We start from the raw sequence: 22,795 nt of genomic DNA on the forward strand, positions 1-22,795 counted from the left end.
GTAAGGAGGATTAAGTATTCAATCTTGCCCATTGTTTCACTATTGAACATTCTCTGCTGCATTTTTAGGTTTCCAGCAGTGAGATGGATTTTGTGTTGAATGTATATTTCCAAACTATGATTGATGCTATTTATTCAGTAAATTTTATAGCTGTTTGATGAGTGTTTGAATGCTACTTTCTCATGATATTTTTCTAAAAACTCTGTTCTATCAACAATGAAATGATATTTCGGTAGCATTAGCTCTGAGGCAGTGGTTGATTTAAAATAAATCCATTTGATTGCTGTGCTCCTTTCTCTATTAAGAGCAGAAAATAACAAAGCAAATGTTTGGAGTGTCAACTTGAAACCTTGGTTACTTCAAAAGCAGAAAAAGAAAACCATTGTGCAGATCATGCAGTTCTTAGGAATCAGTCTTTGCTTTTGGAATCTTCCCAACTGAAAATCCCAGCTGTCAAGTGAATATTTTATTTACTTTATTAACAACCTTGATGAAAATATCTTACTTCAAGTTGAAAATAATTTAGCATGCAGTTCATTTTCCCAGATAATGACTATGCTCTAATAGATGTATATTCAGTTAAGAACAATCTAGTTATATATTTAAATAGAATCTTATATATTATAGGAAAGTATAAAAAGGCATAATTGCCTTTCTTTTTAAAATACCCAAATGTCCAAAACGGAGCAAGTGCTTTAATAGCAATATGCGCATATAAATGCAATTTTAAAACTTTCTGATGTCATATTCCTTATTAAGTATATGAAATCAAATTATAAAAGGAGGAAAAACATAGTATTGTTGAGTTATTATGAACCTTTAATGGTAGTCATTCCAGTGATTAAAAATGTCTGCCAATGGAATGGAAAGGTGATTCCTGCAGCACAGTGCATATTTGTGGAATTGATGTGGACATGTATAATGGATTGCAGGAAGAAAAGAATGGCCAAGAATATTCAACATCTTTGTCTAGTTGAGGGAATTTTCCAATATTTGAATAACTGTTATTGGATATAATTTACAGTCTACAGACAGACTTCCCAATGTGGTGGCTAAGAGTACCAAAATATCTAGGGGACTTCCTTTGCCACTCATCAGGTTCCTTGTCTCATTGAATTCTGAATTTCTGCATTAAAAAAATGAGAAGTTAGAGAGGAAGCTTGAGCACAAATGAACATGTACACATAAGTGAGGAAGAAATTCCCAAAGGCAAGAAAAGTCACCTTATTAGAGTCCCAAAGTTTCCATCTTCAAAGCAGTGGGCAAAAGAATTGTCAGGGAAATCTGAGGGTCAAAGAGCCGTAGAAGATTTGTCAGTCAGTCTTTGGCACTTGAAGAATTAAAGGTGTGAAGTTTTATTTATAATTTTTCCCACATTTATTACTTTTATAAATTACCCAAGGCAATGAACATATCTAATACCACCTCCTCCTCCTCCTCCTCTTTTTCCTCCTCCCAACAGCAAGCCTATGAGGTGAGTTGGCCTGAGAGAGAGTCCAAGTCACCTAGTCAGCTTTCATGCCTCAAATGGGACTAGAACTCATAGTCTCCCAGTTTCTAGCCTAGTGCCTTAACCACTAGACCAGTGATGGCGAATCTTTTAGAGACCGAGTGCCCAAAAACCACCCCCTGCCGACCCACAGAGCCACCCACTGCCTCCACGGCTCACCGCAGCAGATCGCCCAGGCAGCCCAGCAGCGCCATCATGGCTACACCCTCCGCCCGCACCCCACAGCATCATCTGCATGTGATGGGGTGCGAGGGCAGAGTTTTGTCCCGACTGCCATGTCTTTGGCTGCGCTGCTCTGCGCAGGCCATGCTCGGGGGCAACTTTCCTCTGGGGGGCTGCTGGTGAGGGGGCCATGGGGGGAGGTGGGGCTGGGGGCGACAGCACGCATTACCACAGAGAGGGCTCTGAGTGCCGCCTCTGGCACATGTGCCATAGGTTCATCACTACTGCGCTAGACCAAAGTGACTCTCTAAAGTTCTAATCTAATCTTCAGATTAAGAACATCTGAAGGAAGATTGAATGTTTTTCTGAAATTTTTAAAACTTGGTCTTCAAAGTATGCTTGCTTATATACGGAGAGAGGGAAAGCACTTACATCTTTTAAGTTTTTTTTTCTGATATACTTGTAATTTTCCAAACTCTTCAAATATGGTTACATGCACATGTTCTTACATGCACATGTTCTCACAGTTGCAAGGTATGTAATACTAACTTTTTAATTTTCTTTTTTAGCTGTTTAGGGAAGTAAGGATAATGAAGATTTTAAATCATCCCAATATAGGTAGAGTATGATTTAAATGTTCTTTTTTGCATAGCTGTTTATCCATTCAAATATGTATTTTTAAAATATATGTACATTTAACATCTTCATAATACATATAATTTTTAAGCACATCAATCATTCTCCTACTGCATTCAATATCTTCCTATATTTCCACAGTTTCATTCAACTATACTCAAATTTAAAAATCTAAAGTCTCAGTATGCAGATTGATCTCATAGTTATCTCCTCTATGTGAAATCTTTCTACTGGGCATGCCACTCCCTTAATGATTTGCTGCAAGGCAGAATTAATGGATTCGTCATAATATCACGAAACATTCTATGGTATATTATGAGCAGGTATCACAAATAACATTGGCTCATCATAACTCAAGTAGTTGCCACATTCTGCAGGGGAAGGCAGTTTTCAAAGTCATAAGCCTTCTGGATGTAAGTGAATACTTTATCTTGCCTGCTGTTTGTTCCCTTTCAGAGGAAGCAGTTGTATATACAGTATATCCATTACAGCTGATAATCCAAATTTCTTCTGAAGCATGTTAAAGAATATTAATTGTTGAGATATGGGAATAAGTGGATTAGATAAAAATTGAAAAGTCTGCTTTCTGTGTTTCATTCTGCCCTGGCTTTGTCTTTTGTAAGGCTGTCTCATTATCTTGTGCACTGTTCTTTATAAGTGCTCAGACATGCTCTATTACATTAATTCTTTCTGGAAAGGCTTGAGCTGCTCTGAGCAAACACTCAGCTCAGCTTCTGTTTCCTCCACCTCCAATAAGCCCTCATCCACCTGGGTAACATATGTTGAGGACCTTCAGGCTAACAGGAAAGGGAGAGCGCACAGGAAAAAGGAGAGGGAACAATAGAGTATAAAGCAAGGAGTTGAAGAGAATAAGACACTGGGGAGAAAGAAAATAATTAGAAACATTGCTAGAGAAAAAGATGAGGGGAATATGAAAGAAAGTAGGCTTCCAAATCTGGTCAGAAAAAAATTATGAAGATGACCACTGAATTACAGTAAAACATTTTTGCAGCTCAGATCTAATAGCCTTAATAAATGGAATGGTGCGTCTCAAAGAGTGCTTGCCTTTGATCTCTTCTGCTGCTGAAGTACTGGAAATAGCCGTGGTAGTGCAGTGGTTAGAATGCAGTATTGCAGGCTAACTCTTCCCACTGCCAAGAGTTTGATCCTGACCGGCTCAAGGTAGACTCAGCCTTCCATCCTTCCGAAGTCAGTAAAATGAGGCCCTAAATTGTTGGGGGCAATAACGCTGACTCTATAAATCACCTAGAGAATGCTGTAAAGTACTATGGGACGGTATATAGGTCTAAGTGCTATTGCTAAGTACTATCCATAAAATAATTTGTTTCATTGTAAAATTTTCCCCAGCTTCAGGAGACCTTGTCCTTAAAATATTTGGATCTGCTGCAGCTCTGCAGCATTCAGCAGAGGGTCGCACATGCTGAATTTATAACCCAAGTACACATTTATTTTCAAATGAGGTTTGAGTTATATCAGCTTAATTGGCATTTAAAAGTAAACACCAGTATCGGAAATTAGTTAGTTGTTACTGAAAGTAATTTTTGTGAAGTTAGCATTTTTGTAGTTTGGATATTGAAGAGAATATAGTTTGGATATTAAAGAGAATAAAGCAGTAACTAGTTTGTAGCTGCTAAGAGACTTACGTTTGGATTAAATTCTGAAGTTCAATTAACACTGATTACTTATATCTCAGAGGATTTTGTTGTTATGAACCTATCAGAAAAAAATGCTTTTCTCTCCCCCCCTTTTTTTTAAATTAACATCTTTTTTCTTAAGATGTATAACTACAATACAGTATTTTTTGGCATGGTAATGCTAAAGAACACCTAGTTAAAACACACACATTAAGTAACAACTGTGTTCATGTGATTCTAATTTGAGAAACGCTAATTTGAGAAAAACTAAGAATTAGATTATATATCTGAGATGTTATCTGAGTATATGATCCAGCTGTGAATATTTGAATAATTATTTGAAAGGAATATTTTGAATCTTGTGTGTCTCTAATCAGTATAATTCATTAGCAATGTTTAGTTCTCAATTAGTACTTTTATAATTATCAGATGTGTAGGAAGACTTGATCTTTGATCAGAGTTATAAGTTGACCAGAAATTGAATAAATATTGTATTATTAGCTTGAGGCAAAAACCTTAATTAACCAAATGTAATATAGAGATTATAATTATAAAAAAATGATGTATTAATATTGATGTCTGCCTTATTTCTATAAATTTCTTCCAGTAACCATATGCACATCTCTATTCAAATTAATCTGAAAATATCATTTCACTACCTAAACCACGGGTCTTCAAACTTGGCCCTTTTATGACTTGTGGACTTCAACTCCCAGAATTCCTCAGCCAAGCACGCTGGCTGAGGAATTCTGGGAGTTGAAGTCCACAAGTCATAAAAGGGCCAAGTTTGAAGTCCCCTGATCTAAACATACGTAATAGACTAGCATGAATAATTAAATGATATTATGTACATATACAGTATTATATGTATATATTATCATTTAATGTGGTGGCGCAATAGTTAGAATGCTGAATTCAAGGCTAATTCTGCCAACTGCCAGCAGTTCGATTCTAACTGGCTCAAGGTTGACTCATCCTTCCATCCTTCTGAGGTTGATAAATGAGGACCCAGATTGTTGGGGGCAATATGCTGACTCTGTAAACCGCTTAGAGAGGGCTGTAAAGCACTGTGAAGCGGTATATAAGTCTAAGTGCTATTGCTATTAGGAAACTGAGTAATAACATTTTTTCCTGGTTTACTTCAAAGGCCATTTTGATTTCTTTCAAATGATAGTAATATGCTTTTGAAGAAGAAGCCCCATGCAGTAGCTTCTAAATATTTCCCAAGGGCAGCACCATGTAGTATCATAATCTAAATGGGAAGTCAGTAAGGCGTCAGTAATTTTGAGACCCCTCATCCAGGAATGGCTGCAATTGGTGCACAAAATGTAACTGTACAAAAATATTTGCCACACCTGTTGCTTGCTGATCATTTACTAACCCAGTAAAACGGGGGTGTCAAACTGCCGGCCCATGGGCCGGACGCGTCATCCAGAAGCCGCACCCACCCCATTGCTGGCAATGGCAAAACCGTCCCAATACGTTCTCTGCAGTAAAACCTCAAATTATGAAGCACCTCTGAATGGAGGAGTACAATTCCCATATGTTTGGTACCAAGATCAGTATCAATCAGCATTTTACTTTTTCTTAATAAAACTTTCTATTCAAATCCTAGTCAACTAAATAGAACATATTTTTCTGACTTTCTTAAGAAAAAGAGTAATAATGGTAAAGGTTCATTTTCAGATTTTAAAATAAAATTGTTAGCATTAATGAATTTTTATGCTATCTTGAGAAGATATCAAAAGCAAATCTTGTGTTGATTTCAAATGAGAATTGTGATGATATAATGGAGAGCTAGTTTATAATTATGTATTGTATGATTGTTAATAGGCAATGTCTTGTTATTTTGTTTCTATTGCTTTAGCTTGCTTATTTGAATAAATTTAGCTGTTTTATATATTACAGTAATAAATGTTTACGTATATAATATTTTAAATCTCCTGAATGTGACAGTGAAATAACAGGATGGGCTCACTTAAATGTTTCTGCATTAGCCTTTGATTTGTTCTGGGGGGGGGGGAGTTGGCTTCCTAAAATATAATCAATGGGTGCTTCCTGAAACTACTTAGAGGTCTGAACTTAAGTGGTTTTAGTACTGCATCCCCTAATAGAGAAAAAATACTATTGTTACAATGCAGAGAGCTTTCTTTCGGCTGATGTTTAGCAAGGCTTTTGACATTTTTCTGTGAATACTCATCTCTGCCTGTAAACTGCTTTTGAGATTCCCCTGTGATTTTAATTATAGAATATGCAGTTCAGCTTAAGGAGAGGCTATGACTCAGTGAAAACAACATACTATGTAGAGTCAATCCTTAGCATTTCTAGCCAAAGGACATTAAATGGAAAATTGAGATGGCAATTTGCAAAAGGAGCCAGGTTTCTAATGTGCTTAGCAATTCTTTGCTATTCTTGTATTCCAAGGAAAATTTGATTAAAATATGTTTTTTGTATTTGATATACGGTAATTCACTGGAATATCAGGTAGGAGAATGAAATACAGAAATATTGGACAAGTAGATACATATAACTGATAGCATCTCTAAATTGGTTCTTTCTCTTTCTTTTTTGGGGTTGTTATTGTTCCAGTTAAATTATTTGAAGTAATTGAGACTGAAAAAACACTCTACTTAATCATGGAATATGCAAGTGGAGGTAAGTTCAAACATTTGCAGGCAAAACACTTATCTAGCTTCTATGTATATAAAATTTTAATTTTGAAAAAGAAATTTAAGAATCACCACTTTCCTTTCATTGTAAATATAAGAATACTTAATTATTTTCAGTGGTTACTTTTCCCTTGTTATTAAGCAAGGATTCTAAAATTATCTAGAATAGGACTCCAGAACTTTAGATGTTTGTTCTTTCAAAAAACACTTGTACTTGTTAATTTATTTGCCCTGTTTAAATAACTGTATTTGTTATATTAATAAACTTCCTTTCTATCCAGTTGGGAAAATAAAAAGTGTAATTCTTGAAATGTGTATTTTCCCCTCAGTTCTTTCTTTTATGTCCTTGGTGCTTTCTATATTTTCTAAATAACATATTAATTTGCAAATAAACATTTTTACACTGGTTTGTCCTTTGTACACAGTACAGTATATCATTTGCACAGCACAGTATATTACTTTCTTTTTTATTTGTTCACAATAAAACATTTTATAGATAGACTGTTATGATTAGCTATCAAAATGTTTGGAGTTAAGCCTAAGAATTGTCCACAAACAAGATAATTTTATCTTCATTACTTCCTCTTTATTTTGCATTTTGGAAAACAAAATGAAATCTCGGTCACTAAGAGTTATAAAAGAGATCTGATTGTTCGTAGACAGAACAATTTATTTATATTTAGCATGTAAATATACTGTAGGAAATGATTGGACAGATTTTTTTTTATTTACATAGAATAGCTTCCTTCTACAATGACAAAGAACAGTGGGAAAGAACACTGATTAGATTAACTGGTTATTAAAAATTAACTGTGGGAACAGTTTATAGTCATATTTAATAGAATATAAAAGAAATTTTAAATGTTTTTCAAAGCATCGGAACTTAACTGTTTGGCAATACTTTGATACTTTTATCTCCTCAGGAATCAGTGCTTACAGTTGTTTCTTATTATTTTAGAACCAGTTAGCTTCCCCAAATCCTCAGATACTTCTTAAATAATTGTGTGTTTTACATTTCATATTTAGTTTTATTTACTTATTTATTCTAAAAGTTATAAATGAATTAAATCAGGTCAGGATGTTCTTCATATTGGGCTTCAAATCACATTTAATCCCTTGTGGTTTTATTATGATTGATTGCTACTTCAGTATTTTCCCTATCTTGGCTTAGTCATGCTTTTGTTTTTTAATTTAATTTTTATTAATATTCTGGACACTCCCAATATTTGATGTTAAATTGTCTTCTGAAAATGAGGTGTTTAATTGCTCTGATTTTTTCCTGCAGTTTGTCTTGCAGGTAGGAAAAGACATATTTCAATGATAGCTACAAGCTGAAAACTATATCAAGTCTTATACATACAAATAATTTCCTCTGTATAAAATCTTACTACCATCTAAATAAGGCAAAATTAATCCTTTTCTAGACCATTGGTTGGCTAAGTCCCAATAGTTACCTACCAACTCTATTGATTTTCTGTTGTTTCTGGGTTCAATATAAAGTACAGTTAATGACTGTTAAAGCACTTAATGGTCTTGGGCTAGATTATCCAAGATCAATTTGAGTCCATTAACCTGCATAGCGTTAAAAATGTTTTCAGAGACTTACTAGGGATAAGATGGTCAGGTACATGAAGGCACCTATTTTATTGATGATGTCAACATTGAAGAATATTTTTAATGCCTGGAAATCTATAGCTTTTCCCATCACCACTTATTATTGTTTTTGTGGTTGTTGTTGTTGTTTAAAACCTTTGACCACACAAAGCAGCTAATGGATTCATCATTCTCCAAGCACTCACCTTTCTATCTAATCTTTGAATTCAGGAGTTTCTTTTACAGAGCCTCTCCATCCAATCTTCCCCTCTGGGTAGATGTTCTGCACCATCTCCCTCTCAGATACACCAATAATAGCTATACCTCCTACAACTGACCCTATCCCCTTGGGTTCCCCATCTCTGGTGATCACAGAAAATGATGTGCAAGGTCTATTTCACAGACAAAAGCCTGGAAAAGCATCAGGCCCAGACAAGATAACTCCTTGCTTGAAAGCTTGTGCTGATCAATTGGCCCCCATCTTCACCCGAATCTTTAACAAATCACTAGAGATGTGCTATGTTTCTTCTTGCTTCAAATGCTCTACTATCATCCCAGTGCCAAAGAAACCCTCCATCAAAGAACTGAACGACTACAAACGGGTTGGTCTGACATCTGTAGTTATAAAAAACTTTGAAAGGTTAGTGCTGGCCCACCTGAAAACTATCATAGATCCGCTTTTAGACTCCTTACAATTTGCCTACCAAGCAAATAGATCAGCAGATGATACTGTTAATACAGCTGTGCACTACATCCTACCATATCTTGAATATCCAAAGACCTATGGCAAGGGTCCCTTTTGTAGATTTCAGTTCAGCATGCAATTCCATCATTCCAGATATTCTTTTCACTAAACTAAATCAGCTAGCCGTGCCTGACGACACCTGTAAGTGGATTATAAGCTTTCTAACAGACAGGAAGCAGCAAGTGAAGCTAGGCAAAATCACATTAGATACCTGTACAATTAGCACAGGGGCCCCCCAGGGCTGTGTGCTGTCTCCATTTCTCTCTATATGCTAATGACTGCATCTCAAAAGATCCTTCTGTTAAAGTACTGAAGTTTGCAGATGATACTACAGTGATTGGCCTCATTCGAGACAACAACGAATCAGCATACAGAAGGCAGGTTGGACAACTAGCTTTGTGGTGCGGCCGGAATAATCTTGAACTGAACACACTCAAAACTGTAGAAATGATAGTAGACTTTAGAAGAAACCGTACTATTCTACAACCTCTTATAATACTAGACAACACAGTATCAATAGTAGAGACCTCCAAGTTTCTAGGTTCTATAATATCTCAAGATTTAAAATGGACACCTAACATCAGAAATGTCATAAAAAAGCACAAAGAATGTTCTTCCTGCACCAACTCAAAAAGCTCAGACTGCCCAAGGAGCTGCTGATACAGTTCTACAAAAGAATTATTGAGTCTGTCAATTGCACGTCTATAACTTTCTGCAACCAAACAAGACAGACACAGACTTCAACGGATAGTTAGAGCTGCAGAAAAAACAATTGCTACCAGCCTTCCATTGAGGACCTGTATACGGCACGAGCAAAAAAGAGGGCTGTGAAAATATCTACAGACCCCTCACATCCTGGCCATAAACTATTTCAACTTCTTCCCTCAAGACGACGCTACAGGGCATTGCACACCAGAACAACTAGACATAAGGACAATTTTTCCCCCCATGCTGTTACTCTGCTTAACAAATAATTCCTACAACACTGTCAAAATACTTAGTAAAGCTGTATTACTATGATACTCGTCATCTTTCCTATTACCTATCCTTATCTTATGACTATAACTTCGCTGCTTGTATCTTACAATTTATATTGGTTTTTTTGTACCCTAGTATGATATATGGTGTTTGCTTAGCTAGTACTCTATGACTATCACTGTCTTGTATCTTATGATTTATGATGAAGTGTTATATTTAATGATTTATGATGAATTATTTTCATGTTGTATATGATAATGACTATCACTATTATTTGTATGTACATTGAGAGCTTATGTACCGAAGCAAAATCCTTGTGTGTCCAACCATACTTGGCCAATAAAGAATTCTATTCTATTCTATTCTATTCTGTGTAAAATTTTAAAGTAGGCTTGTTGTGTTTTAGTTACTGCATTGTGATTTGTTCTCTACTCTGTTTTGACAATACAGCTTATGAAAGAGAACGTTATCAATAACATAATCACAATGCCTAGTCTAAAACAAATACTGGCATTCGATTCATTGATGTCAGGCTAAGCCTAAGAACAACATGAAACACAATTCAGCCATAGTTCGATTCTATATTTGCTTACACATAACAGACCGAATCTTGCCAGACTAAATCCTTGCTGTCCTCAGCCTAACAGATATAACCTGTGAGATTCTAAGGAGTGGCTATCATTCTCGTATCCATTTCCAGGCTATGTTGCTTCTTGTCTCCCTCCACTTTTCTGGAATGTGCTCCCTCTTTACTGGGAGGAAGTACATATATAAATTATTTAAAATAGTTGAGCCTAAAACCTATAAAAGAGGCTAGTTTTATGAATGGTTTTTAGAGATTGACTATACAGGTAGTTCTCCGGTATGAACAATTGCTCAGCTATTGTTCAAAGTTACGATAATGTATTTATTATGTGTTACTGGAAGTGGAAGTAATACACATCCAATTCCCTGCTGCAGATAGAAAACAAATAATAATTACTGACATATAAGAACAGGAAAAGATCAGAACAAAACTCAGGTGGGATACTTGGAGTGGGGGATAAACAGTGATATCCCTAATTACGTTATTCCTGACTTCAGTTCTCAATAGCAAATGAGCATATTCTGTTATATGTTCTTTATAACACAACTAGTACTTCCCTTGAAGGAATATATTAACAAATTATGAGTAACCTTTTCATTTTTTCCATTTGATATTTTACTTTTTATTTGCATATTATGCTATAATATATTTTATTTGCATATTATATTAAAATAGGGAGCCTTTGATTTTTTTTTTCACTATATCTGTTTGAAAAGAACAAATTACAGTTCTTAATTTGTATAATATAACAACATGGTTTTGTTAGCAAGCATGTTCCTAGAAGACTCATTCTGAGCAGATCAAAAATTGTTGTATTGTCATTATATTTAGGGTGACTTGTTAATTGGATTTTCTTTAATCAGTATATAGCTTTCAATTTGAAAGAATATTATTTTTCTAAAATACTTAAATATTTTCCCAACAAATTTTTAGACAGTATGAAGATATATCTTGTCTGGCCACATACTAAAAAATTAAAAAAATACATTAAGATAGTAAACAATTTACATTTTCTTACATGTTTGTCATATTTCCCTTACTGCTGCTCTTTGTATAGCCAAAGCAATTTTATTGATATGGGGGGAGGGGGATATTTTAATGTAGCCCAGTGACACAGTGACAACTAAGTATAATTTGTATAAGTGGTTGCTGGCTGATTATTGATATGGCTGTTACAGGTGCCTCAGGTAGGGGGAAGCCTAGCATAGGCCCACATCCACCTGTTCTTGGCCTTCCACAGTCTCCTCCCCCCAGGTACCCTTCCTGCCCCTTGGGATCTCCATAAGCTTTGGGTCTGCTTTCCCTCCCCACCAGGTCCCACATTTTCCTTCCTACCCCTTGTCACCAATCACTAACTTATGTTCTGTGGAACTCCAGAGCTCCAGAGATTGAATTAGTGAAGGAGAGCAGGCCGTTTTGCCACTGGGCATCACTGCTAGCTTCATGGCAATATCCAATATCTATATTGTGGCCACTCCAAAAATGGTATCCGCTTCCGGGACAGATTCATGCAGCCTAGGGATGCCAAGAAATGGAGCAGCTTGTTTTTTGTCTCCAACGCAAGCTCTGCAGCTCTGGAACTCTACAGAAGACAAGCGAGCAATCAATGACAGGTTGGGGAGGAGGGTCTGGGACTCAATGGAGTATGAAAGCAGGCTCAAGGCCTGTGGAGCAGAATTGTGAGAGAAATGGGCAGGAGGCTACTACAGCATCCCTGCTGTCAATCATAAAGGAAAATCCACCCAAATTTTGTTCATGTGATTGCAGGGGCACTGCAGTGGCCATAACTTTGAAACCGGGTGATGAGTAGCTTTAAAGGAGTCCATTATAACTTTGAACTTAGTGACCAGTCATAATTTGCAAATTAGTATGGAGATTATTTTTTTTCCTGTTGGGCCTAAATAGTTTGGAAGTTAAACTGCTCTGTTCTAGACCCTGAAAAAATGGGGTTGTGAAGAGCTTTCACATATTTTCCAAGGTGAGGGATTGTTGCTTTGGCATATGTTTTTCTTGCAAACTCCAAATGTGAGAAACATTTATAGGGATCTTCCTTGAAGTCATGCAACTCTCTCAAGTATAGAAGCATAGTAATCACAGTCTCTGCTTCCCTAACTGCAGAAGTAATTTCTTACATATACATTATGGGGGAACTTTAAAGGAATGCAAGGGATGTTATCCTGAAATTCTTTCCAATTCTCTAAAAATATGTGGACTATATTTGTTATAGGATGGGAAAGCAGCTCACATAATTTCCCCAAAGTCATCTGCGGATCATTATATGCAAAAGTTCAGGAGAGCTACAGGCTCTAAATATAGGGTTACAGATGATGGAAAATTTCTAATAACTGGACAGAGGAATCTGTCTGTGGTAGTATAAGAAATTGATTCAGGCAGTTTCCCCCTTCATATTATATTCATGTACTTACTCTTGATTCTAACACTAGGTACAAGTCATTATAAAATGTCTTCAGTTTCCCATCATAAGTGATTTAACTTTCTGTGATATTGCTGCAACAATAATTTTGACCTTATTTAATACAGAAAATGGGGAAGAATTTGACATAATGGACAGCAAACATTCTCAATATTTGAACTGTCCCATAAACTACAGCTTGGGGGGGGGGAAGAAACATGATCATGGCTTAACAAATCATATGCAAAACTAAAAATAATATAAAATCATATTGTATACATAATAATACTTTTTTCTTCCTTGTGTTACTAAAAGTTAATTACCCAGTTCCATTTATTATAGGAGATTGAGCACAGGCAAAATTATCTCTTTCATGCAATATGCAGTTGAAATGGAATCTACTAATCTAAATGAATCACCATTTTGGATCAAAATTATTTGGTGTTATTTATTATTGCTGTCATGATTATCTTACGTCACTAAGATTAGAAAAAGCGTGTTTTGGAATACCAATTCCAACATTGATGAGAAAGTTGGAAAGTGTTGTCATTTCTTGTAGTTATTTGGCTTACCTATCTAAATAATTATAGCCCATTTATCCTCCACAGAGTTTCAAAATGTTCACAGTAGTTGAAAATTAATCTTAATGTAAAATGATTGTTCTAAAGTATTAAACAAAAAACCAAAAACTAATAGAAATACTATAACAATTCTGAAGATGTTTAATAAAACATAACTTGAAATCTATAAAATTACACATGAATGTTCTGTTAGTTTCTAATTATATATTTATTGTCACAGTGAAGAATAATTTACTATTTGATCATTAAGTGATCTGTTTTTCTTTTTTATGCCTTAATTACAGGGGAGGTATTTGATTATCTAGTTGCACATGGAAGAATGAAGGAAAAAGAGGCAAGAGCGAAATTTAGACAGGTATAAAAATAATTTGATGTAAAATATTTCAAGATTTTTTCCTGTTAGTGATTGATCTCATCCTTATAGAGACATTTGTTCATGGTGGAAAATACTGATAAAATTGACTTCAACAATGTGACAGCAGTCCACCAATATTGATGCTGTAAGTTATATGATACAGAATTAAAGGAAGGTAACTCCTACATAATTCAGTGTTTCTACAAGGAGTTAATGGAGAGTACTTTTAATAGAAGAATCCAACCAGAGCAGGAAAAGACTATTTAGGCCATTAAATCTAATCTCAGTTCTATAAAGGAACCTGAAGGATTGACAACTTATGTCTGTCTCTCTTCAACTTTCGTATGTCAAGTAAAGAGAAGCAAAAAAACATTATTGTGGAATGTTTCCTAATATTCAATTAGAGTCTGCTTTCTTTATCTTAAATTGATTTTGATGCCCTGTAGGATGAGAACAGGTCTTGGTATCTTCTGTTTGATACTTTTTCAGATATTTAAAGAATGCTGTCATATTCCCTCTTGTTTTCAGGCTAAATATCTCCATTCTTTCAATATTTCATCATAGGATTCAATTTCTAGCTCCCTGATAATTCGTTTTGCTATTCTCAGAACCTGTTCCAGTTTGTCTAATTCCTTTTTAAAGTCTGATGCCCACAACTGGGCACAAGCTTTGCGAGGCAGTGTGATTAACCTAGAAGAAAGTGGAACTATTGCGATTTTAATATGTTTTTATTGCTGTTTAAAATTTCATTTGCTGTTCATGCAGTAATCACATTGTTGCTTATTCTCAGTTTGCAACCAACTTGCTTTTGAAGACTTTTTTCACAAGTGCTGTTACCAGCTGTTCCTCATCCTATACTGATTTCTTTTTCCTAAGTGAAGAATTTTACTTTTATCTGTTATATTTCAATCCGTTAATTTTTAGTTCCTTTTTGTAAAATGGTTTTACAAAATGGTTTATGAACGGGATATTAATATTCCATCCAATGTGTCATCTGCAGATTTGATAAACATTTTGTTCACTTGCTCAGTCAAATAATTAATAAAAATATTAAAAGAGTAGAGAACCCAAAACAGTTCCTTAGTGGCATTCCACATGATTTCTTCTCCAGCTTGCTGAGCACTACCTCTACACTACTCCCTTCAGAGGTTATCCACAAATGTGACCAACTTCAGTCCCACATTCCAGCCTAAACCTCAAGCTGGAAGAGTTTCTGTGGATCCTCCTCTTTCACTCTTATATACATTTATTCTCTACCTTCATCTGATACTTCATTACCTGTCCAGAATTCATAGCGGTTCAACCAGATTATCAATAAGCTCTCTTGCTTTGCATCTGGCCTTAGAGAGTTCAAGTTACTCATATTACGCTTTTCCAGTCCCATGCTTTAGACTTGCCCCTTCATTCTGCTCTTTGTAATTGCCAAGAGGAACACATCCCATCTTATTGAGGAAGATTGAGCAGAAGCTGGAATTGAGTAATTTATGTTTTTGTTTTCTTTCTTTTTTTGTCTGCTAGTATTTTACAGTCTTAATTATGCAGATAATATACTAATTTCTCTCTTTATTTTGAACATTTCTGAATGAGTTCTTTTAATTGTTCTTGATATTCTTTGTCAATCTCTGCTCACTGTAATACCAACTTTGCAATTATGGACTATCTCTGTGTACTCTTCGTTGGTGGTACATTACTCTTTCCTCCATCTATATGCATCTTTTATATGTGCTGTTTTAATTTTCAGATCTTTTACTGAGCATTTTGTTGTAGTCATGTAGGCTTTTTATGCAGTATTGCAAATTTGTTTTCCTTGTTAGAATTGGTTGCCTTAGGTTTTTTATTATAATCCTTGTTTATGTTATTTAAATAGTTTTTTTCTGAACTCTACAATGAATTACTTTTGTGTAATTATGTTATTACCATTACAATCTTTAAAATAACTTTCTTAGAACCCAGATTCCTATCTTCACATCATTTTTAAAAATAGATTTTTATTTTTGCATATGGGAACTAAAATGCTACATAGCAAAGGACTCACCTTCACCATTAATTTTATTTCAAGAATATGCATGGGCACATTTAGGATCCATGGGAATTACTTAGAAAATTTTAAAAAGTGGGCTGCTAATGGAAGATTAATAATAGCCAATGTAAATAATAGATTTGCCTTCAGTTTTGTAGTAAATACTACTATTTGAATAATTCTTACTAATTTTGAGAAATATATTTGGAGCTGCACCCCTTCGCACTCATAATATGTCCTGTATTGACTCTATAACTTTTCCTAATTTTAAGCACAGTTGCTAGAATATATGACTGCAAAATCTGATTCTATAAACAATGTCTATTTTTATCATTGAACCTTTCTATCCAGATAGTATCTGCAGTGCAGTATTGCCACCAAAAGCATATTGTTCACAGAGATCTCAAGGTAAGAGAATTATAAAGAATTTTATGTGACAATAATTTGCATTTTAGTCCATATTTTGTTTTACTCTTGCATTTAACTTTTGCTTTAGTCTGAAAAAAATAATGGATTACATTCTGTGACAAAGATGAACTATTGCTTGGCATGTTAATAAGGCTAATATTTGGCTGGCATTTTAATAGAATTGAACGTATTTTAGGAAAACATATAAAAAGTATTTTAAATTTTTTTTTATACTAAATAGGGCTCTGTTGCACAAGCAAAAGATGATTTAAAGGCAAAAGTAGAAGCAACACATCTAACTCCTTATTTTAAGCTTTACATAGCCTCACACTGCCTATGTTTACTATTCCATCACTCCTTGTCTCTATGAAAAGTTGTTCTTACTCAGTGTGATATAGTCTATTTCCAGACTGTAACAGAAGTAACATTCCAGCTTGCATATACTATAATATCCTCAAAACTCCATCTTTCTTTGGGCTTTCAGCATCTTTGATTAATTTCCCTTATTTCTTCAGTTCTTCATGTGTTGTTCCAAGATTTTAAACTTCTTTTCTTGCTTTCCTTTCCTTCTTCAGTGGCCACCTTTAAAACTTCAACTGTTTCACTTTAATTTCTCACTGCCAAAAGCTTCTACCTGATCTTTCCTTTTTTACTCAGTTCTAAACAATATTAATTCAGAAAATGCATTATGAAACTTCAGCTTTTGAAAAAAAAAATCAGCTTTTTGCTATCTTCATAAAGATGATAAATCTTTATTAAGTAATAATATATAATTGGGTATATTTTACATTATTTATTTTCAGTTGCCAGATAATGTTCAGCTGTTTATCTGTTAAATCTTTAACTGTTATGCCAATTATATAAACTACATCTTGAAGTCCAGCTGTTTATTTTTTGTGCCAAAAATCCCCCCCCCCCCCAGTCTCATCAAATTATTTTTTCCCTATAGGCTGAAAATCTATTACTCGATGCAGACATGAACATTAAAATAGCCGATTTTGGTTTTAGTAATGAGTTTACAGTTGGTAATAAACTGGACACATTTTGTGGCAGCCCCCCCTATGCTGCTCCAGAACTCTTCCAAGGCAAGAAATATGATGGACCTGAAGTAGATGTTTGGAGCTTAGGTGTCATTCTTTATACTCTTGTGAGTGGATCTCTGCCTTTTGACGGGCAGAATCTAAAGGTATGTAGCTAATTTATATTTAAAAGATGAGGAATGGGAAATACTTCTTATGTCATTTCTCAGCTGTATCAGCATATTGACTGCTTTTTGTAATGTTCTGATCGCTGTTGATTTAAGGAACTCAGAGAGAGAGTGTTAAGAGGAAAATACAGGATTCCTTTCTACATGTCAACAGATTGTGAAAACCTGCTAAAACGTTTCCTGGTGCTAAACCCAACTAAAAGAGGCACTCTTGAGGTAATAGCATACTGAATAAACTTTTATTTTACTGTAACAGTAGTAGTAGACTTAATAATTTTTACATTTATTTTTGCATAGAATATATTCCTTAATAACTTTGCATCTGCTAGATCTCCCCGGTTGTTTTTCAGTTGCAGAAAGAGAAAACATACTTGGATATTTTAAAATGCCTACAGCATATTTTATACCAGATATAATTAACTTTCCTCACATGCCCTCTCCATTACTTGAGAAACTCAAACCTTGTTGCTGGCTATACAAACATTGCATATTGTGCTAACCATGGCATTATACAGTTGACCAAAATTATTATATTGTTAATAATGAATTCTGTCCTTGGTGTTTTTAAGTTTCTGAATTTTAAAGAGGTGTTGTGTTCCACCTGAAGTGTTCTTTGTAAGTCGGAATCTAGCTGAATGACTTAATTATAGCAATCTGATCCTTTCTGATCATTAGATTTATTTTTGTACCAATACACCCCCATAAATTAGTGTATTGGCAACAGTTGTATTGAGGTTTCTAATGTTAAATATTGATATTTTAAAACGTTTGTTTAAAACAGTCTTGAAGAACTAGAAAATGGGACCATTTCTTTTTAAGATATGAGCAGAGTACTACTATTGGAGAATAGCTAGGCATGTGATATGTAATTATTACTAAATGATCATCAATTACTAAATAGATTACTTACTGCCTATTACTAAAACTGGTTGATGGCGTTCTTTCTAGAGCCAACAAAGCTCTGAAGCCACACAATCCTTTCAGGAATGGCAAAGGTGCTCGTTTTTAATATTCAGCAGTTTGTGGTGGCTCCTGAAAGCCTTATGTGTCTTCAGCGCTTTGTCAACTCAAGGAAGGAGGATGCTATCCACCATTTTTAGTAATAAGCAGTGTGTTTGTAAGTATAAGTCCCAACTTTAAAAAAAAATCGGGTTAAAGTCAGAGTTAGAGATGGGAACTTATTCTTATCCAGCTAGATGTCTAGACTAGATTAGTCATGTTTATCCACCTATTGAATCCTTCCCAGGACTTGGAATATAGGCAGATTTTTATTATGATTCGTTGCACAATCAGCCAATATTCAGACTGGATTTCCCAAGAACCTGAGATAGGCAGATGTGAATGTTCGATGGTGCTACAGATATCATTGCAGGATGTAAGTGGTTGCAAGTAAAGCTGCCTTTTGCAATTGACTGTTGGTGAATTTGTCAATGCCAGTGGTGTTCAACTAGTGTTCCAGTTGTTGTGGGATTGCTCTCAAGGCACATATTACTATCGGTACTACCTTTGCTTTCTATTGCCACAGTTATTCTATTTCTATTTGCAGGTCTTTGTATTTTGTTATCTTCTCCAGTTCCTTCTCTTCTCTTCTGCTGTCTGCAGGTACTGCCACGTCCACTATCCAGATGTTTTTGTCTTTTTTATCAACAATTGTTAAGTCTGGAATGTTACGTGGCAGGTGCCTGTCTGAGCACTTTAGCTTCTTCATTTTCTGTTACTTTCTCTATTTTATGGTCCTACCAGTTCTTGCTTGCAGGGTTAGGGTTAGGCATTTTTATTTGTTATTGTTGTTGTTGTCATTGTTATTACATATATATACATAATATAATAATAAAAGATTCATTTAGGGATTCCAACTATGAAGTCTGGAAAAACGTTTTCCCCACTTTTTTAATGATTGTTTGATACTGAACATTTTTTTTAATATTTGTTTAATGTATTTTATATTATGTATTTTATTATTATTTTAATAACTGCATATACACAGTATATACTAAATAATATTTGTTTTTTTTTCTGGAAGAAAGAAAGGAAAGCAAAAATAATTTATATACCGATGTTGTCCATGTTAGCCCTTTTCCCTTAGAAAGCGCTTGTTTAAAACAAACATCAAAATGATTTGTGAACGTGTTTTTAGAATCAAAGCGGAGATCTATTTAAAGCATTTGTTTCATTGGAAGCCAGCAGTCTGTCTCTGAGAAATCCAGAAGAGGACACAAGGCTGATAACGTTTCTCAACAACTAGTTCTGATATGCTAGAGATAATATGTATCCATCTTGATGAGTATGTTTTGTTAGCCTTATCCTTGGTCTAACGAACCTGGGTTGTAGAAATCCAGAAAATATCCACTCCATTAGTGCATCCATCCAGTTGTCCGAATTTTTGCAGCCATAATAATAATAATAATAATAATAATAATAATAATAATAATAATAATAATAATAATAATAATAATAATAATAAAAGTTGGAAGGGACCTTGGAGGTCATCTAGTCCAACCCCCTGCTCAGGCAGGAAACCCTATACCATTTCGGACAAATGGCTGTCCAGTCTCTTCTTAAAAACCTCCAGTGTTGGAGCATTCACCGCTTCTGGAGGCAGGTTGTTCCACTGGTTAATTGTTCTAACTGTCAGGAAGTTTCTCCTTAGTTCTAGGTTGCTTCTCTCCTTGCTTAGTTTCCACTATTCTTGCTTAGTTTCCACTATTCTTCATGTTAGTTATATTATGTGAAGGAATCTGAAATACTAATTAAGTGGTATACTGGTAATTGTTTAACAACTAGCTCTGCTAGTTCCATTGCTGCCATTGCTACACGCTGTACAGTTGATCTGCATGCTTGGCATAGTAGCTTAACTCTTTTCCTAGGCAGCTAACAAAATTCCAGAAAATTTAACCATCAGCTCTTATGAGCTGGAACAACCTGGCTCCACCACAACACTGTACCATACTAACTAAGAATCATGGAGAAAAATGTAACAAGCTAATTTCTTCCACAAACTATCGTATTGGTAAGCTGTTGGTGAAAACAATGTCTGGTAAAGTGTACCCTGTTTCAGAGCAATGGAAAAAAGGCATACATGACATGATACTTACAGTGAACCAGCAGATTTTTTTGAGACTCCTTGTGAGAGAAATGTCCCTATTCATTTATACAAATTTGCCATTGTGCAAATTGCAAAAAGAGAAAAAGTTACAGATAGAAAATATTTAAGGAAAGGATTGCAGCATATCTGAAATTATACTGATTTGCTTCGATTGAGGCCAATATTTTAGCCCTCTACTATAGAATGATACAGGGCTCTTATTAGCATGCCTCTCCTTCTCTTTCTTTGGTATTGTGACCACAGAAGTTGTAGCCACTAAGACCTGTCTGTTTTAGCAGCAAGCATCCATCCCATCTTATTCTTAGGAAGAAATCAAAGATTGCTTAGATAACCATACTTCTATTTCCTTTGTGGGGACCATTTCTTTCTCTCTTTGTATCAGTGTAAGCCTATAAAGCAGAAACATCCCATACTGTCCTTCCTTCCTCAGTAAGTGTCTGACAGAAGGTGATTCAGTAGTTATATTCATAGGGGGGGAGGGGTATGTGATGGATTGTAATAGAAAGGCTAGGTCACAGAATCATGATAATTTCAATATAGCCTGAACTAGTTCTTAATATGGACTTTTTTAGCTATCATTCCAGCTTTCCATTGCTAGAATTTAAAATTTATGTCTGGTGCATTGTATGCAGAATAAGAAAGTAAGATTTGGGAAAAATAATATTGCCACAGATTAAAAATATACACTTATTTATTTTGCTCTATATAGGATGAAGTCAATTGTGAGTATTAGAAGGAAAGGCAAGTGCCAGTGCTTATTTCTCAAATAAGGCAAGCTTACTTGCCTTCAGTTATTTAAACTATTAAGATGTGAGCTTTACTAGAGATGTTTGTTGCTGTTGGAATAATATAAAAACTGTCTTTGCAGCAAATAATGAAGGACAGATGGATCAATGCAGGACACGAAGATGATGAACTTAAACCTTTTGTGGAACCAGAATTAGACATTGCAGACCAGAAGAGAATAGGTAACCAATGAATTGAGATAGGAAACATTAATTAATAATTAATTAATTAATAAAATAAATAGTGTAAATTGTAATATGGAGTACTGGTTCATTTATACAGGAGAAACATCTTTGCCATAATATGTCTGTAAATTGAGTTAAATGTCCTGTTACAAATCTATAATTTATATAATATGCCAATCAAACCTAAAAACTCATTTTTAGATATTATGGTTGGAATGGGATATTCTCAAGAAGAAATTCAGGAATCTCTCAGTAAAATGAAATACGATGAAATCACTGCTACATATTTACTACTGGGGAGGAAATCATCAGAGGTAAGTAAACTTTGCAAACTAACATAAGCTGAATATAATCACAAAGCATATTGTTTTATTACTCTTTCTTTAAAATTAGTACTGTGTGTGGTCTGTGTGTGTGTTCAGTATTTAGCAGCACAAGTTAGTTCCCGTATCAAGTGTGCAGCAATTCTTTTTAAATAGACACATGAATTTAAGGCTTATGTTCTCATCATAGTAAACTAGGGTGTAAGATATCTGAATTGGCTTATAGCCTTGAATATAAAAACAAATAATAGTTTGGCTTAACAAGCATCTTAATATACTTGAAATAGTACATTTAGGAGAGACAGTTTGGTGTTATGGTTAAGGCAGGCATGTCAAACTTGTGACATCACATGACGTTGCACGACATATCACAACTTTATCCCCATTGCCAGCAATGGGGTGGGCGTGGTTTTGGCGTGATGCATCCGGCCCATAGGCCAGCAGCTTGACATGCCTGGGTTAAGGCATAAGGCTAGAAATCAGGAAACGGTGCTTCTTCTTAAGCAAGATTATATTTTCTGTCTATGTGTCTGTTATTTTACATATATCTGTTTTCTTTTTATAAGATGGGAGAAAAAGGAAATTAGGCACACCCACACCCACACAAGCATTTTTAGTATTAATACAGTAAAGATAATCGTTTTAGAAAGAAATTGCCAGAGTTATTTACTGATATCCTGCTCTGTGATCAGGGGAAATGCAGATGCAAGATGTCAGATGCACATCTTCATCTTACTGATGCTGAAGTACTATAAGCTCTGAATATTCATTGACAGTTGCCAACTGATACCAAACATGCAATGGTAAGGGAAGCACTAGGGAATTTTATATTTCTCCTATAGCAGCCAACATTTTAAAATGAAATCTGTCTTTTTTT

General features: G+C 34.9%; 1 protein-coding gene across 1 annotated transcript in view; it reads left to right on the forward strand.

Moving 5' to 3' along the window:
* The window catches only part of MARK3 (microtubule affinity regulating kinase 3), a 74,647-nt gene that overhangs the window by 20,822 nt on the left and 31,030 nt on the right, over window positions 1-22,795 (forward strand). Inside the window, exons 4-11 of the mRNA XM_015813232.1 lie at window positions 2,242-2,290; window positions 6,553-6,618; window positions 13,813-13,883; window positions 16,255-16,311; window positions 17,261-17,497; window positions 17,615-17,734; window positions 21,493-21,592; window positions 21,797-21,909. Of these exons, the coding sequence (XP_015668718.1) occupies window positions 2,242-2,290; window positions 6,553-6,618; window positions 13,813-13,883; window positions 16,255-16,311; window positions 17,261-17,497; window positions 17,615-17,734; window positions 21,493-21,592; window positions 21,797-21,909 (813 nt within the window). The remainder of the gene's footprint in view (window positions 1-2,241; window positions 2,291-6,552; window positions 6,619-13,812; window positions 13,884-16,254; window positions 16,312-17,260; window positions 17,498-17,614; window positions 17,735-21,492; window positions 21,593-21,796; window positions 21,910-22,795) is intronic.

The sequence above is a fragment of the Protobothrops mucrosquamatus genome, unplaced genomic scaffold (genome assembly GCF_001527695.2).
Source record: "Protobothrops mucrosquamatus isolate PMUCROS unplaced genomic scaffold, P.Mucros_1.0 scaffold145, whole genome shotgun sequence".
Lineage (NCBI taxonomy): Eukaryota > Metazoa > Chordata > Lepidosauria > Squamata > Viperidae > Protobothrops > Protobothrops mucrosquamatus.